This window comes from Mixophyes fleayi, chromosome 8 (genome assembly GCF_038048845.1).
Source record: "Mixophyes fleayi isolate aMixFle1 chromosome 8, aMixFle1.hap1, whole genome shotgun sequence".
Taxonomy (NCBI): domain Eukaryota; kingdom Metazoa; phylum Chordata; class Amphibia; order Anura; family Limnodynastidae; genus Mixophyes; species Mixophyes fleayi.
Window position 1 is genome coordinate 99,987,753 of NC_134409.1, and position 18,234 is coordinate 100,005,986.

The 18,234-nt window shown below is 38.3% G+C and overlaps 1 protein-coding gene across 1 annotated transcript; it reads left to right on the forward strand.

The window, feature by feature from the left end:
- Positions 1-1,150: 1,150 nt before the first annotated feature.
- On the forward strand, positions 1,151-17,889 carry LOC142100259 (protein kinase C theta type-like). Its single transcript, XM_075184190.1, has 9 exons — positions 1,151-1,224; positions 1,852-1,914; positions 4,097-4,226; positions 4,667-4,822; positions 5,864-5,992; positions 9,157-9,412; positions 9,603-9,679; positions 10,961-11,040; positions 16,893-17,889. The coding sequence occupies exons 1-6, from the start codon at positions 1,151-1,153 to the stop codon at positions 9,199-9,201; spliced, it is 597 nt and encodes a 198-aa protein (XP_075040291.1). The 3' UTR covers positions 9,202-9,412; positions 9,603-9,679; positions 10,961-11,040; positions 16,893-17,889.
- The last annotated feature ends 345 nt before the right edge of the window (positions 17,890-18,234 follow it).

Here is an 18,234-nt window from a genome sequence, read left to right on the forward strand (position 1 = left end):
CTCCGCGGCTATCGTACCTTCCGGACCAAGGTATTCCCTTGAATGTTACAATGTACCTTGTGGTCAGGTGAATGCTCTGTGCTGTTCTTATGATTCTGTTCGCTGTGCCTGAGGGAGACTTCCTGAGGATTTATAATAATGGTAGTTGGTGAAAACTGGGGATATTAGATTTAAATGATTTGTTTTATTGTGTGGTGCTCCCTCTCTATTACTCTAAAGGGGATCCCATATATAGCGAGCAAACGTATCACAGAGCAGAGCAAGAGCGGCTTTTGTCAATCTGCTTTTATAACGAGCGCCAGGTTATCTGTATGAGGATGGAGGCTTTGCAGAGAGGGACAGAAGCCAGCAGGACAATTGGCCCATCATGAGGACATGCTAATTAAAAGTTACAATAGTGTCCTCATGTTACACATTTCTATCCTCCCAGATATTAAAGAGTCTATCTTAAAATAAATAGAATGATATATTACTGAGACTTTTATCCAAGTGTGATACTTAAATGACCACAACATGAGCTGATGGGGCAGCCTTGGAGGAACAAGCAGCTTAAGAAGCAGAATATGTAAAACGTTATGTAATGAAGAGTCTGAAACATTAATAATCTGTTCTTAGTGAGGACATGTTTTATTATACCGAAATGTATGAGTCCCAGACAGGAAGGACCAACAGATAAGTTATAACCACATATCAGATAGTATAATGTCCCTGGACAAATGTATGTATTATGTGACCGTGTCCATATATATACACACAGTGCACAAGCCGGCAGATGAGCTCCGGGATACATTCATTTTGTGTTACATTTGTTTGCTGTGTCTACACCACACTGTTATGTTGGAGGTTGTGTTGATGGCCTAGTACATTTTTCGGGGTTATTTCCAAACATTTACATTGTCACAGCTGGATATAAAATAAGTCAGATAATGTAATGTAATTATAATGTAATATTTTAGCTGCATCTATGGTACCAAGTTCCCCACCCATTTATAATCAGATACATTAATTGCCACTTTGTAAAAGGCGGTGCAGAGTTTTGTGCCTACTGTAGATTTTGAAGACACAGAGCAGTAAAAGGAAAGACTGTGCTAGAGTAAATAGTAACTGTGCTAATCTCTACTGTCTGTGATAGGACGCTTTGTGCTTCGTGATGGAGTACGCCCTTGGAGGAGACCTGGAACAGCTCCTGGATAGAAGAGGCCGTCTTGACATCAGCACAGCAACGTAAGACTTATTAATGAGCTGACGTGTGCCTCAGAAAGTAATTGTGTGTGAGTGAAAATCTGAGACACAGGAGATCACAGTATGGAGAATGAGATACATTATAGTACTACATGTAGTGGCAGAATAGTTGTTTAAATGAATTGGCTATAGTAGGAGAAAGCAAGCAGCTTGCGCTATAGTAACTATACATTGGCGGCCTTGTACATTCAGACCATAAAAACACAAGCTTCATTTTAAGACCTTATTTGGAGGTTTAAAACTGTGTCTTATTTTCCTAAAATATGACATTAGCTGTACTGTACTGAGTTGATTTGCACTGTGCCCTCAGTACTTTTACCTGCACTGGACCCAAATGATTTTATCAACATTTTCCCTTTCCCTTGAACAACTTCTATGTGTGAGAATAATAAAACCAGTAGGTGTAAGTTAGAGACATATAATAATGGATGTAGAGAGATTACACATTTGTACAACAGTCCTCCAGATTGTAAAAATCTCCCCAATTGCCCTGTAACTATACATTCCATGTACACAACTAATTCTGCATGCAAGAAATTCTCACGTAATACAGGATCTGGGACTTTACAGTCATTTTACATTTTACATTTCACATTTCTTCCTTAACAGATTCTACGCAGCGGAAATGGTCTCCGGCCTCCAGCATCTCCATTTGAAGGGCTTCATACATCGGTATCTACATTTATTTCCTCATTATAATAAACAGAGTAGAAATCTTACTACTGGCATTACCATGTACATGACCTTCCCAGAAATGGCGGCTCTTACAATGGGAAATGATTTGTTTAAAACTCTCCTGAACACGATTCACTATTTCCTGGAGGCTTTTTCATTTCAAGAGTTTATTGCATCCAGTCTTAGGGGTCTATTTAACAAACTGCAATAGGCCAAAAATCCAGAGAAAGCTGCTGGTGAACAGTAAGATCAGTTTGTGTAGGAGGGGGCTCTTTGCTGAGGCTCCCTGAGCAGCCCCACCATAGTGACTATCAGTGGTACTACATTATGTATCGCTGAGTTGTGCATTAAAACATACCGAGTATTACCGCTGTGGAATAGTATATAGACCCTTAGATTTGTCACCTCAATAAATGTCACACTTTTTATTACATGTAACTTAACAGAAGAAAGAGTACAGAATATATAGAACAGATTAATTATTAAAAGGGCAATTTCCTTCCCATTCCTGGAGTCGTTAATTCGATTAATTTTGAAACTTTATAAAACACACAACAGTTAGCAATGTATTAAGTGCTATATGTTAGTATTATGATTCTTTTTGCAATCATGTTCATTTAATACTAGTATTCCAATCAATACAAATATGCAGGAAAGTGACATTTGTGCTATTTATTTGTATGTTAAACTGTTCATGTGGCGCCTTAAAGTTGGTTGTCCTATACTAACAGGGCCTGATAATCCAATTATCCAAGGGTGCAAGGCTTTTTGGGGGTGCAAAATTGTGACAGGGAGAGGTATAAAGATATTTTTTTTAAAATATAAGAGAATAGTTGTTCTTCAAAGTAAAAAGAAAACATGAAAAATCCTGTAGTAAGCTTTAAATCTTGATGCATTCCCATGGCAAAGACATTCAATCAGTCATCAGCTGGTAGGCACTTGATCAGGGCGGTTCTACATTTGTTTTAGGGTGGCCGGGCGATTTAGTAGAACCCTCCCCTCTCCATCACTGAGTGGCTGGACAGGCACATGTACACTGTATGCGTCCGCAGACAGCCTGCCCATGCTAGCGGGGGTTGGGTACGTGTCTCCGACTACTACTACAGCGACAACGAGTTACCCGACTTTAGAAGGCAAAATCCTGGAATGACGATAGTATGTTAACAGCGAAGGTTGCAAATCACTACTTGGCACAATTGCAAACAATGCAGAAGCCGGCAGACAGAAAGTCATGTGACTTTCTTGGAGTATACTAATCTTAGGGTTGTTAAATGAGTAAAGCAGGGAGCCCCGGATGGACAAAGTACAAGGTGGACTGGTGTTAGATATTGTCCTTTCGGCGGCTCCTTGCTTTAGTCATTTAACACCCTTAATAATAGTATACTCCAAGAAAGTCACATGACTTTCTGTCTGCCGGCTTTTGCATTGTTCGCAATTGTGCCAAGTAGTGATTTGAAACCTTCGCTGTTAACATACTATCGTGATTCCCGGATTCTGCCTTATGAAGTCGGGTAAGTCTTTGTCCGTGTAGTGATAGTCACGTAAGTGACTACCACCGGCTAGCGGGTGAGGGGATCGTCCCTATCATCCTGCTCTGGAGCCGGCACTGGCACTGAGGATAGTAGGAGAGACAAGTATGATGACAGCTGCAACATCCCCCTCACCACCTCCACCTTCATCCCTTCACCCTCAGTAACACTCGTTCACAACTCTGTCACTACTGATTTTAATGAAATGCGTGACAAAGATTGCCACAACCCATTTAAAAAGCCAAGTCGAGCTGAGGTTCGAGAATATGTAAAGTAAACATTGGTTGTGGGGGCTGGTGAAGGAAGCTGGATTTAAATTAAGGACGTGCTTGTTTCTACCATTACCCTGGTGTCATAGATTAGGGGGTGATATGAGAATATTAGCCTAGGGCGGCCTGATTCAGCCGCTGTATACTGTATAATGATATAAGTACAAGTGACTATATTACAGGGAGGGCACATTCTGTGCACACATGAACAATACAGAGGAATACCCTAATCCAGCCAGGCGCAAAAGGCATTTGTGCTGTGGGAGGTTCGCGTTTCGACATCTGTAAATGAGGCTTAGTTATTTATGATACTTAGAATTTATATTGTCTATGCTCAAACACATAAAGAGGAAAAACAAATTATAAATGTCATTGTTACAGAGATCTAAAACCAGAGAACATCCTGATTGATGGAGCAGGCCACATTAAGATCGCTGACTTTGGGCTGGCTGTAAATAAGACCGAAGGGGCCACCGGATATGCAGGAACACGCGGCTATATTGCCCCAGAGGTGAGGTGTTTAGTATATTAGTTCTATTCATATATATGGGGTCTATATGCTAAGACAAATATGGAGTAAAGACTGACACATTTCCACTCATTCCTCCATATTTACCTCCTGTCATTTTGGGGTCAGCACTCGGTGAGCCATCATTACCATGTGGTGGGTGCAATATTCAAATTGCCCAAGTTTAGCACCGAGCTTAAATGTGTATACACTACAAGCACTGCAGTCTTTCCATACATTACATTTATATGGTAGTACAAGTATTTGGAGGGGGATTTAAACACATATATTTGTACTTACCAATTTACTTCCACACAGTATCATGCACTGTTTTCCCTGTGTGTATCTGTATGTGACCATTGTGCAGTGATCACTGACCAGTTGTATATGTTCCTATTTATTAAACAGTCTAATCTAATGATCTGTTTCCATCTTATCTGCAGATGCTCTTAGGACAGATGTACAACACCGGGGTAGACTGGTTCTCCTTTGGTGTTGTACTGTTCCAAATGACAACTGGAGAGTCCCAGTTCTTCTGTGAGCTCTCGGCTTTGCCAGGCTTCAACCTCAGTCTTACAACAAGGGACATCATTGAGGAGGTGAGTGAGAATACATACTTAGTATACAGTACTAGATACAAAGAATCCATCAATTTTCTGTCCCATTGGTCAGCATCTGTTATTGAAATGACATTTCTTTGCCAACACTTAGAAAAAAACATTAGGGGAGCTGACACTGTGTAACGGAAGTGACGTCATGTATTTCCCCTGCACGCTCTGCAGGCATTGGGGATGTTACTGAGCATACGTAAGGTTTATATTAAAGGGGTGTGTATGTAACAGTTGGTGGTGGTGTTGTGTAGCTCCCCAATTTTTCCTGTGGGTGGTGGTATTCCCCCCCTATACACTGATACAAAATCCTCCTCTGGGGGAACTAGGTCATAGAGATCCTCTGTGTATCTGAATTTATACCAATACTCACACTGCAAATACATCTTTACTTCCTGATAGTGAAATAATTAGTAACTGTGTGATGGATCAGCCAATGCAAATATGACCATATACAATGATTTTATTGTACAGCTCTATATCAATAATCATTTCTCTCAGTGCAGATACTCCAGCCCACATTATATACATGTGGATTAGACACACATTATACATATACTGTGTAATCTGCAGTATCTGCGCATCAATGTGTATTATACATAATACGGACACAGTACTATATTGTAAATAGCACTGTAGTAATTGAAAGTCTATTACATCCATGTTAGATGCAGGTATCTGAGCTGTTGCATATATTTGAGGTGTATATGGTGCAAATGAGTGCCTGCATTACTGTTCTGTAAAGCAAAAAAGAAAAAAAAAGAAATATATATGGAGAAACTATCAGTATTACATATGTCAGATTACTTTTATTGGTTCCACTTTTCTGACGCACGTAAATAATTTATGGCTCAAACCAACTCCAATCCAGATCAATCAGTGCTACAGGATTCACTTTATAACTGAAATATTTTATCCTACATTTGTCCTAAACTAGATTCACATCCTCTGAAAACATATTACTGAATTACATTGTTCTCAGATATGTAGATATAAGGGATCCTTTAATTATGTTCTTATTGATATTTTTAGCTCCTGTGCAACGATCCTCAGAAACGTCTGGGTTTGAACGGTTTAATTCGACAACATCCGTTCTTCCGGGACATTGATTGGGAGGAGCTAGAAGCTCTTCGTGTACAACCCCCATACATACCCGGCAAAGTAAGTGTGCAGAGCTGAAATGTATACAAGGTAAAGGGGAAGAAAATAATAGTCTGGCAAATATGCTAATGACCATTTAATAACTTATGTAGAAATATGTATAAATATTACCATCAGTAAACTTTTTGCAAAGGTACTTCAGGTTTTACCCAAGGAATACAATTTGTATTCTGCTTTAAATCTGCAGGACCAATATTTATATCATTAGCTTATGTTTATTTTATCAGGAAAGACTGAACACAAGATGTAGTTTCATATAAAATGTTTTGTAATCTAATTATCATTCTATTTGCAACAGTATTATACATAAAATAAAACAGCGTATTAGCGAAGTATATTATACAACATCAACAAGTTACATTTACTTTATTAGCATAGATATATTAACACAATACATCACATTTCAGTGTGTAACAAGAGGTGTAATATATATATATATATATATCACAGGAAGTTCACAACACTATAAACCTCAGATACCATTTATGTCCCATACCACTCACATTCATTATACATGAACCAGATCAATTTATTCTAATACTTTTTCATTCCACTTATCTCAAACAGTTTCTCACATATGCACTTATACCGTTTATATCACACTTCATGTACATGTATGTAGGGGAGGATGTCTCTTAATAACATTATAGGTTCAGACCCTGCATGGCCTCCGCCATCTTGTTAAACTTTTCTCTTGACACTATAATTCATATAGTTCCATTCACATACAATCACAAAGATCCCTATAAGTTTTCCATTCAAACTTCACTACTTCAGTTTCACATTATAACTAGTACAAACTCTGTAATCTCATCCATATCCTAACATAAACTGACCAAACTGCATTACTTCAACACTAGCACACAGTTTCACATTATAAACTGCCTTATATTAAACTTACAGTCTCCATTAAATCCTTATTCTTGCCAACATGTTTAGGTCCAGTGATTGAGAGTATACTAAGGGACCTTCCTCCAATGTGTTATGAGATTATAAAACAAATAGCACAATCTGTGGAAATTGAAAGTCTATTACATTCATGTTATATGCACACACCACACACCTTGTACCTGATTCATCAAGGCACGTATAGTGAGCGTAACCCCCGCTCAGTATTCCCTACATGTATTTAGGCTTAGCGTGCTCCTGAATCCATCAATGCATGGATCTGAAGATCCGTGCCCTGTTGAATTTGGGCACAGGGTTGCTCTACAACACAGGGCTCTGCAGATACATATGTACCTGTCAGCGCCTGCAGTATGCTGCGGGTCCGGTAACTGGTCTAAGTTGAGCCACCCAACCCACCAGTTCTACAAATAGATAATAAAAATGCATGGGGTCCCCCCTTCTAATGCTATTAACCCTATTGCTACCAGCCTGCTGCTGGTTGCCACAAAATCAGGGGGGGAGCATTTGGTGCTACCACTATTACTAAAGCTAGCACTAGCAAATCAGCCAGGCTTGTTGACACTATAGTAGGGGCAAACGCAGCTGGGGTTTGTCATTATGGCCCCTGCTAGAGAGCAACAACCCTGGCTGGTTTGCTGGTGCTGACTTTAGTAATATCAGTGGGTCTCCGACTGGTTTGCCTAGTGCTGGTTTTTATAAACTCAGGGGGGACCCCACACTTTTTTCCTTCCCTGAATTTGCGGCAGCCAGCAATAGGCTAGCAGCACTTGGTTTAACAGCATTTGGAGGGGGGACGCCACTCATTTTATTTTTTTAATCTATTTTTAACACTATATATAGCCAGTGGATTGCAATGCCACCCTACCCAAACTTGGAGTAGCCCCAGAGCTGGAGTAAGGGATACCGTCGAAAATTAGGTTACTCTGATGCCCACAGAGCTTGCTACGACTATAGCTGAATGCACTTGAGTTTGGTACGCACCCACTGTACATTGAATACAGCAGATCCCTTGTTCCCCGTCCAGGTCACTCCCCAATGTATCAGGCAGTAGTAAGTGTAAAAAGATAAAGGTTTCTGCGCTTCCAGAGACAGCGTGTATGATGGCAGCCAGATTATGGGATGGGAGGAGGGGGGTTCCAACCCTCCTAAGTGAGACAGAATGCAAGAAGTTCCCAAGGCTCCTGATAGTGGGGTCCTAAATGGTTTAATAAAACTGACAAAGTGTAAAACCTCATAAATCAGCATAACATATCTGCCAAAAAACATATCACAACATGGTAGACAGTAAATGTCATGGGATGCTGGGTGTAAACAAAGTCCTGAGATAATTGCAAAATCTTTTTGTAACCGGTAAGCTGGTATACAATAAACAAGTCCTGATGCAAAATACCTATACACACTCTCTAATAAGCAAAAAGAAAAAATAATAAAGTCTATTTCTGATAGAGTGTAGATACCATTCTTATGGCAAAGTAGTAAGTGTCCCTTCTGCTTGTCAGCATACAGGATTGCATTCATGGTCATATCTGCTGCATCTGGGCATGTGCAGAGTGATTTTGCATTTGATGCACTCAAATTTGGCAGATACAACCCTTGATGAATCAGGCCCATTGTGAGTGGTGTGGCTAACAGCATTTTATATGTAAATGCAAGCTGCTTCTCATGCCAAAAACAGGTTTAAGCACTCACACAGTTTGGATAAAGACTTGCCTCACACCATATGAGGTGTGGGAAGAGAGTATTGAACAGAGAATCCAGTTCCTATTGTTAATGGCTTACTATTAAATCTATTTGTGTGAATCTCTAGATGGAAAATTGGCTGCTATAATCTTTATCAATACATAATTAAGTATGTAATTGTAGACATATAAAAGTACAGGACACACATCATATTCACCCCCTGCTGATGATATCTCCCTCATTAGAGTGGGTGAACCATGAGAAATATAGACTGCACCCTTTAATGGGTAGAGGTGCTGTCATTATATTGTGTTGCCATATAATGGTCATTTAATACCACATATTCTGCAGAAGTTAAAGAGCAATGGCTCCATGCACACATAATGTCACTGCTGTAACTGGTTATATTATTTATAGTGAGGTTCAGTTGTGCTTATACTAAAGGAAAGAAGAATACGCTAAAAAAAGAGCATATTATCTCTGATTACAGACAGAGCCTATTTTCCTCATATGTTTGGAACCTTTTCCCTCATTTCTTTCATGTGAAATATATGTGATATTTCTTCTGCCTGCAGCCACCAGTGAAGGTATCGCTACCTCCTCAGACGGTGAAGGAGTAACATCACGCACAGGAGCAGCCTGGTACAAGCCCTGGAGTCCATCTACCAAGAGCTCCCAGATGATTGTATTTTGGGTGCAATGCAACATCCATCCGGCATTAAGAACACGTGGCCCCTTCGTCAGCCCAGGTTATATATGTTGGCACAACATCGCCCATCATCGTTTGTTCTCTGGAGCCCAACAAGTGAAGGCAGAGAGACAGCACTTGGCGTATGTAGTATCTTTGTAGTTATTGTAAATATGTACAGTATATGTAAATATGTGTCTTTATATGTCAGTCTGTATTTCACCGGTGTCTCTAAATCTCAGTAGTTACTGTCTTGTGGTCTGAAGCACCATATAGACTAACGGGAAAAGAAATGTGATCAGTTTTCTAACATTAATTTTCTCTAATCTTCAGTACACATCTGACATCTGACCTGGTGAGGATAAGAAGACACTGATGTCCACTTATTGTGCCAATCACCATACTAACGGGTAAGAGTCACTGGTGTATTTACCATTTTATCTGTTTTCATTCAATAAAACTGACCAAACTTCTGTTTTGACACCTCCCAACATATATAGCAAATAAAAGGTTCTCCTCCCATTACCTGAAGTAGGGAACCAATTAGAGTTTTACCTTCCTGATTACGTTTTCACTTTTCCTCTCCTGTCTCACTTTTTCTCTGATCTTCCTCTTATATTATATAATAATGTGTTTTCTGATAATATTATACAGTAATGCACTATGTGATAATATTTTATATAGCAGTGTTGTGTGTTATCTTATGTGTGTTATACCGACCCTTGACCTATGTGTGACCAATCTTGAACTGACAGATTGAACTCACTAAGTTAAATCTGAACCACTTTCTCAAAAGAAAAATAAAACAGAAAACCACCCTCTATTCCAAAGCACAGAGGAGAGTTTCTTATATGGACTTTCCTTGTAGTATTTATAGAGTTTAGAAAAACTCTAAATATTTTTCCATCACTTCTCCTGTATCTGAAAGATAGGAATTCAGAGCTCATCAATTCTCTTTTTATTTTTTGGGGGGTGGGTGTGTGTAAAAATTAATTGAACTATATTACAAGATTGACTACTTATAACTGTAACTGGTTGAGGGTATTATGGTACTTGTAGAACTTGTAGATCAACAGCTTCCTGAAAGCAGCAATATTCCAATCCCCAATAACACTGGGGAAACCATGGTCTGACAATCAATGTCCCCTTTGAAGTTTATAGTTGTGACATCACCAAAGGCACTGGTGTACAGGTCATATTTTAGTAACAGGATTACCTTCATAGGGTTTCCTTAGTAACAGACCACTCTGATGTTTTTCCCAATAATAGCCAATACCTCCAGGGTTAAAATCACAGCCTATTGCCCACTCTGTTTAGTACACTACCCCTGTGGTGAGTGGTGAAAATTACTTACCAGACTTAAGATGCAATTGTGGCTAAAACCAGCATGTTAGTATAAGGACATCGGTTATCGTCAATTATTTCATTCACTAACAACATCTTCTGGATTGCAGAAACAAGATGACTATAAATGTGTTAAGAGAATAGTGAGCCCCCATTATAGTAAAGCAGAGCCCCCTCATTTCTTACTAATAACTCATTTCACAGTGTAACAAATTACTGTACATATAATAACCTCATAGGAACCATTATTGTTAATATTATATAATTGTATAAGCCTGCTACTTCAGGAAAAAAAACTGTAAATGTTTACATAAAATAACTTTTCTTTTGTTTTGCTTTCAATACAGCCCAGCATGAAGAGGAGAGGGATGGCATTTAGAAGATCGTAAATATAATAGATAGGAAAAATAGATTTGATATTATTAAGGTTATTATATATTATTAATAATATTATTATTATTATTATTATTATTATTATTATTATGCAAATAAGATATTATTTTTAATATTAAGATTATATTATTATTATTGTAAAAAAAATATTAGACATTATTTCTATTATTATTAAGTTTCAAATTATATATTAATATTAATATTAGATATTATTATTATTATTATTATTATCATTAAATGTATTATTACTATTATTATTAATATTATTATCATTAAGATTAGAAAGTATTATTATAATAATTATTATTATTATTATTATCAAGTTTAGATATTATTATTATCATTTTAATATTATTATTAAAGTTAAAAATACATAATATTATTTATGTTAATATTAGTTGTTATTATTATTATTATTATTAAGATAAAATATTATTATTTTTAATATTGATATTATTATTATTAATATTATTATTAGTATTATTATTGTTGTTGTTATTATTTGTTATTATTAATAATAATAAGATAAATATTCTAAAAAAGATCCGAAAAAAGGAGTGTGATTGGCCGGCTATTCAGGGGAGGTGGAGGCCGAAACTTTAAAATCGAAATTACATTTTCCTGTTTAAGTATATACAGTAAATTTAAATGTTTATCAATATTATTTTTATAATTATATTAGATATTAAGATGTTCGATTAGATATTACATAGATATTATAGAATTAATTCTAAAAAAGGAAAGTGATTGGCCGGCTGTTTAGGGGAGGTGGAGGTCGGAACTTTAAAATTTAAATGTCATTCTTTTACCAGTATATACAGTATATTTAAATGTCTATCAATATTATTTTTGTAATTTTTTTAAAATATTAAAAAGATCAAATTAGATTTATTATAGATTTCATAAAATGAATTCTAAAAAAAGAGAGTGATTGGCCGGCTATTTAGGGGAGGTGGAGGCCGGAACTTTAAAATTTAAATGTCATTCTTTTACCAGTATATACAGTATATTTAAATGTCTATCAATATTATTTTTATAATTTTTTTTTTAAATATTAAAAAGATCAAATTAGATTTATTATAGATTTTATAAAATTAATTCTAAAAAAGGAGTGTGATTGGCTGGCTATTCAGGGGAGGTGGAGGCCGGGACTTTAAAATTGATATGACATTTTTTTATACTAATATATACAGTATATTCAAACCCCTCCCCTTGTGCGCCTGATCCCAATTTTCTGTGTTTATATTTATCTATTTGTGGAAGTTTAGTAGGTGTTTCCAAGGGTTATTCGGGCTGCATTCCCCATTCCCTTCCCTAATCATTTAGGAGCACAGAAAGAACACCTATATCTATATTTAAATATTAACCAATATTATTTTTATAATCATAATAGATATTAAGATGTTCGATTAGATATTACATAGATGTTATAAAATTAATTCTAAAAAAGGAGTGTGATTAGCTGCCTATTTAGGGTAGGTGGAGGCTGGGACATTAAAATTTTAATTATATTTTTTACTAATATATACAGTATATTTAAATATCTACGAATATTATTAATACTATCTTAATTTTTATTGTTATTTGATTTATGATTGGATTACCCTATGTATTGTCTGTTCTGCAAAATATATAACTCTTGGGGGCCAGTTTATGAAATGTTGCTATGCCTTTCATCCAGCAAAAAAGTAAGTTTCCACAGAATTAAGGCAAAGCTAAGTATCAGAACAATTCATCAACAGTGTAAAGCCAAAGATAACACAGATTTCTCCGGTGTCCACTAAATTGCCAATGAAAAAAAGAAGGAACCAAAGGAAAATGGGAGCTGTCAGGGCCGGGTGCAACGGGCAGGGCAAGAGGGTAGGCTTAGGGGAGAGGCTTGTAAAGCTTTCATGCATTTATAGCTCAGATTAGTATATAGATCTGTTTCTGGGCTACAAAAGGGAAAGATATAGAAAGATATGGCTTATGCAGAGTACAAGGACCAGGGCCATCTTAACAACATTATGGGCCCCCGGGCAAAGCAGTGCACCGGGGCCCCTAGATATAGATATAGATATAGATATATATATGTATACAGATACAGATACAGATATAGATATATAGAGATAGAGATAGATAGATGTACTTGCTCAGTGACCCTTGTAGGTTTTTTTTGCAGGTTTTTTTTCTTTTGCAGGATTATTTATTCTCATTAAGAGCTGTGCCTATGGGGCCCCCTTGCCCGTGGGGCCCCCGGGCAGCTGCCCATTGTGCCCAATGGAAAAGATGGCCCTGACAAGGACTCAGTTCCAGAGTGCCCAGTCACTGACTTGTTTCCAGAGTGCCCAGTCACTATCTGGCTGCCAGAGTGCCTAGTAACTGGCTGGCTGCCAGAGTACCTTGTTCAATCTGTCTGAGATGACTGTTTAGTCTGAGGTATCTGAGATGACTGCTCGGTCTGAGGTGTCTGAGATGACTGCCCAGTGAAAGGTGTTTGAGATTTTTCCCTTCGCATTTGAGAGTGAAGACAAATGTGCTGCTCTGGCATCCAGGCCTGAGGACAACTTTCTGCAAACGTTCTGCCCTGGCCTCCATCACTGAGGACAAATCCTCTGCCATAGCCTGTGTGCCTGAGAGGACTGCTCTGCCTGAGGTCTTCAAGATGACCTGCCCTTCTCCAGATAACCTCTGTAGGTGGTCGGTCCCTGTCTCCTGCTCCTGATTCTGCGAAGGGTCCTTCACTTGATTTTTGTGGTTAAGACTTAAATCAATTTGTTCCTCTTGTACAACAAAGTCTTGAAAACTTTTACGCTGCACCTGAATATTATGCTACTCCATATATTCATATAGCCACGATGTTGCAGAGTTTGACAGGAAAAGCACTGGCATGTTCAACACCCCTCATGGAAACAAAGTACTCCATACAACTCCACTGCTTTCATTACTGCAGTTCTTCAGACACTTGGTTTAATGTCACTCGGTACACAGTAAGACATTCCTGCTGGTCTTGTGTGCGCATCAGGGTCCAACTCCTGTGCCAACATCTATATTGGCAAGTAGCACACCCCTGTGCTATTCCTCTACCTTGCAATATGCTTCTTATGGAAGGGAAGCTGCAAAGAAAAAGGCCTCTTCTGCATCCCACCAGTGTAAGCAGTCTCCGACCTTGGTTGTTGGTTTCATAGCCACTACTGACGATTTGCCATCTCATAAACAACCAGTGAACCTTCATACCATAAAGACCATCATTCATCTCAACGCTCTGTTTCACAGAGAGAACCCTATTCTAACCCTGGTTCCCATTCTGAGAGTTAGTTTACTGATGACCTATTGCCTTTTATTGGTAAAATTACTCCTTCAGCTCACCTTCATGGAGATTCTTATAGAAATTCTATTCCTAGTAGCATCTGGAATGAGCTTCAAAGTAAGGTGATACTGTCAGGCTCGTACCGTCTGTGAAATCTTATCACAGATCGAAATCCTGCAAGAGGAGGAACTAACTTTCAGAGCCAGTCCATGAGCCTACTCTATCTATAGATAATAGCAGTTTCAGAGACTAACTCCATGAGCATGCTCAGTTTGTATTTGACCACTGCTGATCTGAATTCTTGTCTACTAGATTTTGTCTTGTATCTGACCACAGACTTTTGCTTGCACCTGTCTACTATTGACCTGCACTTGGCCTGTGTTTATTACCTGCTCAGTCAGCTGGGTAGTGTGTAGGATACAGGCACATACCAGATCTTGCTTACTACAGTTACCTGTTCCCATCTATGCACCAGGATGCTGGATGGTGAAGCGGCCTCCAGTCGGCTGGGTCTCTGTTCCTGATTACAGTAATATAAGTATATTGGTCATTAACAGGGGATTAATGTTATGAAGGTGGGTGGGGGTGTTATTTATAATATTTAGGGTTGGCATTAATGTTATGTGGGGTTTGGTGGGGTTATTTATTTAAATGGGGTTATTAATGTTATAGGGCGATTCTTTAATTTTTTTAGTTTAATGTGGGGGCTACTAAAAGGTGTGGCCAGTGGAGTTACTAATATATTTATAAATTTACATATATATAAAATATTTATGCATAATTTTATTATTATTCACAATTGAAAATGACAGATGCATCATGCAGATGGTGCAGTATATCTACAATCATGTCTCATCAGATGTCAGTAAACATTAGTACATCCGTCTTCGAGAAATAAGAAGTTTACTATTACATGTCAGAAGACCTACACTTTGGAGAAAATTGAAGACTTTACCATTCCATAAAATTTTATGAATGTAGTAAACGCTGTGAAACATATACTTGACAATGAAATCAGTACATAAAAAATTCCTTTGCTGGCTCTGAAAGTTGGCCATTGCTTCCAAAATATTTTAAGCATTGAGCAATGCTGAGCAATGATGGAGGGCTGCATTGCTATAGTGGAATATGCCTGCAAATTCAGGAGGATCTATGAGACAAGATGGAATGGGCTAAATCCATTGGCTGGCTTAAAAACTCTGAAGGATTCAAAATGGAACATGCCTCTACCTTTACCTGTCACTGAAGGTGTGAAAAGGATCCACTTGTATCTCAATGAGAAACAGCAAATGTGCCACAGCAGTTTATCCACCAAACTATCCCTTTAACATTGGGCATTGCTCGCAAAGGTCTCTCTGGCACAGGTGATCTTATTCAATTGAAGATGGAAAGGGGAGGTTTCCAAGATGCTGTTAACTACCTTTTCTTCTAAAGATGCTTTAGCTCTCCATAAAGATGTTGCCCTTTTCTGAGCTTCAGAAGAATCTCTGTAGGCACTTCACAAGGATTGAAATGTACAAAGTTGCAATCCTGTTAACACCAGCAATGCAAAGTACGATGAAACTTCATGCAGAGAAGTATCATCATCATCATCATCACCATTTATTTATATAGCGCCACTAATTCCGCAGCGCTGTACAGAGAACTCACTCACATCAGTCCCTGCCCCATTGGGGCTTACAGTCTAAATTCCCTAACACGCACATGGACAGAGACAGACAGAGACTAGGGTCAATTTGTTAGCAGCCAATTAACCTACCAGTATGTTTTTTTTTGGAGTGTGGGAGGAAACCGGAGCACCCGGAGGAAACCCACGCAAACACGGGGAGAACATACAAACTCCTCACAGATAAGGCCATGGTTGGGAACTGAACTCATGACCCCGGTGCTGTAAGGCAGAAGTGCTAACCACTACGCCACCATGCTGACCAGAATGTGGAGTAGTCACTGAAAATGTCTACATGTTTAAAAGACCAGCTGCTTTGTCACATTTCAGATGTTCCGATTGTAAAAGCCTTTTGCTTAGCAATGTGGATCAATATCAACAAACACTGTGTTACAAAAAGTTGCAAATGCATGTTGGTACTCTTTCAAAAGTTGTCAGCCTTAACACAGAAATGGACCAATTGGCAGACTTCCTTGGGCACAACATCTGGGTGCACCAGCAACATTACTGCCTCCCAGAAAGGACCCTCCAACTAACCAAGAGCATCAAAATTGTAATGGCTGTACAGGCAAGACGGGATGAATTCAAAGCTAAAAATATGAAGAGATGAACATTGATCCAGATGGTAGGTTTGGAATCTCATCTTCGATATATGATCTAATTAATAAATCAGTTGTTTATATATCCATTTTTCTTTTGAACCAGTCCAGCTACAGAGTGACGAGTCAGAGGATGATCCAAAGGGGCAACTAGGCATGTATACAGTCAACACTTTCTTTTCAGAGATCATGTAAGGATCCAACAACATGGGACCAAAGCACAACCAAGGTTTCCAATGGTTGGTGTAGCACAATATTTTGTTACTCAAATCATGTTGTTTTCTCTGTGTTCCACAGGTTAATCATTAATGGGCAATTCTGCTTCTTTTCAGATCACAATGAAGTGCAGAAGAAAACTTGGGTCTGAGAGGAGGTCAAATCTGTGGGGAAGCACATGATTACATTTATTCAGACATTCAGGGTGCCCAGAAAGAATGATTGTGTCACGTGCATCACGGATGAGCCATCTACACTGAAAGATCTAAACTGGTTTGGTGTGAAATTCTATATAAAGAACTGAATAACCGCTATAAAGAGAAATAAACATAGTTGAATCGATACACAGTGGTTGACCATGACTATAATCTTTTTGACTAGCCATGGCTAGGTGACGGTGTGTGTGTGTGTGTGTGTGTGTGTGTGTGTGTGTGTGTGTGTGTGCATCTGTGTGTGTGTGTTTATGGATATCCTCAGACAGCCAGATATATGAAACTGTCCCCATATGGTATTGAAATGTCATTGTTTTGGTCTAGGACAAGCTGAAAATCTCAACTGATAACTGTGTGGTGACAAACAGCTCTTAAACATATCCATTTTATTGTCCTGTTGTTATGGCATTAGGAAAGATATGTCCTTATGAGACATATTCCAGACATGGGTCTTCACAATGCAATAAAAATAAATATGTGTGTGTGTGTAGAGCACATTGCTATATAGTGTTACATTTTTGTAGTACAGATATTCATATTATATATACAGCCTTTGCTAGATGTAAACCCCTATACCTGGGAGGTATATTACCGCCCACTTTCCGGAGATGCACCGAGCGGGACTGTATTTAAGAACTGAGCACTTGCACTTTAGATGTGACCCCTTGAGAAAGTCTTACATTGGAGGACGAAACGCGTTGGAGATTTGTGTGCTTGCTGTCCAGGACCTGTGTCGTCAGTTTGGGCTTACTGGCCAGGATTGCCCCACCTGATGCTTTCAACACACGAGGATTAGGACAGATAAGCTGTTTTTTATTTGTATTAATGTACGAGCAATTTATATTTGGAGCTGCAGTGTGAGGCCTGTGCCTCTTTTTAATAAATATTCCTTTGTATGTAATCCTGCTTGGCGGTATCACACTATTGTGCTTATTTGTGAGTTCCAGCTACCCTGGAGTTACACTGGTTCCAGCTACCCTGGAGTTACACTGTTGGGAATATCTATAATTGGTTCCAGATGTCCATCTTAGACGGTACCTAGAGAAGATCATCATATGCAATTATTGAAGCTGATATTATCTGGATCTCTGGCACGGGAATTACACGCATGTGGAAAATTCACTAAGAGTCACATTTAATACACTATGTTTGGCGCCCTTTCTTGTCTTTTGAGATATATATATATATATATATATATATATATATACATATATATACACATCTTAGTTTTCTTGTGTGATGGTGA

Bases quoted from the DNA above. Each gene is read 5' to 3' on its own strand.
- LOC142100259 (XM_075184190.1), top strand. From the start codon at position 1,151: ATGGAGTACGCCCTTGGAGGAGACCTGGAACAGCTCCTGGATAGAAGA. The intron at 1,915-4,096 runs GTATCTACATTT...TCATTGTTACAG, and splicing joins TTGAAGGGCTTCATACATCG to AGATCTAAAACCAGAGAACA. The intron at 5,993-9,156 runs GTAAGTGTGCAG...TTCTGCCTGCAG, and splicing joins CCCCATACATACCCGGCAAA to CCACCAGTGAAGGTATCGCT.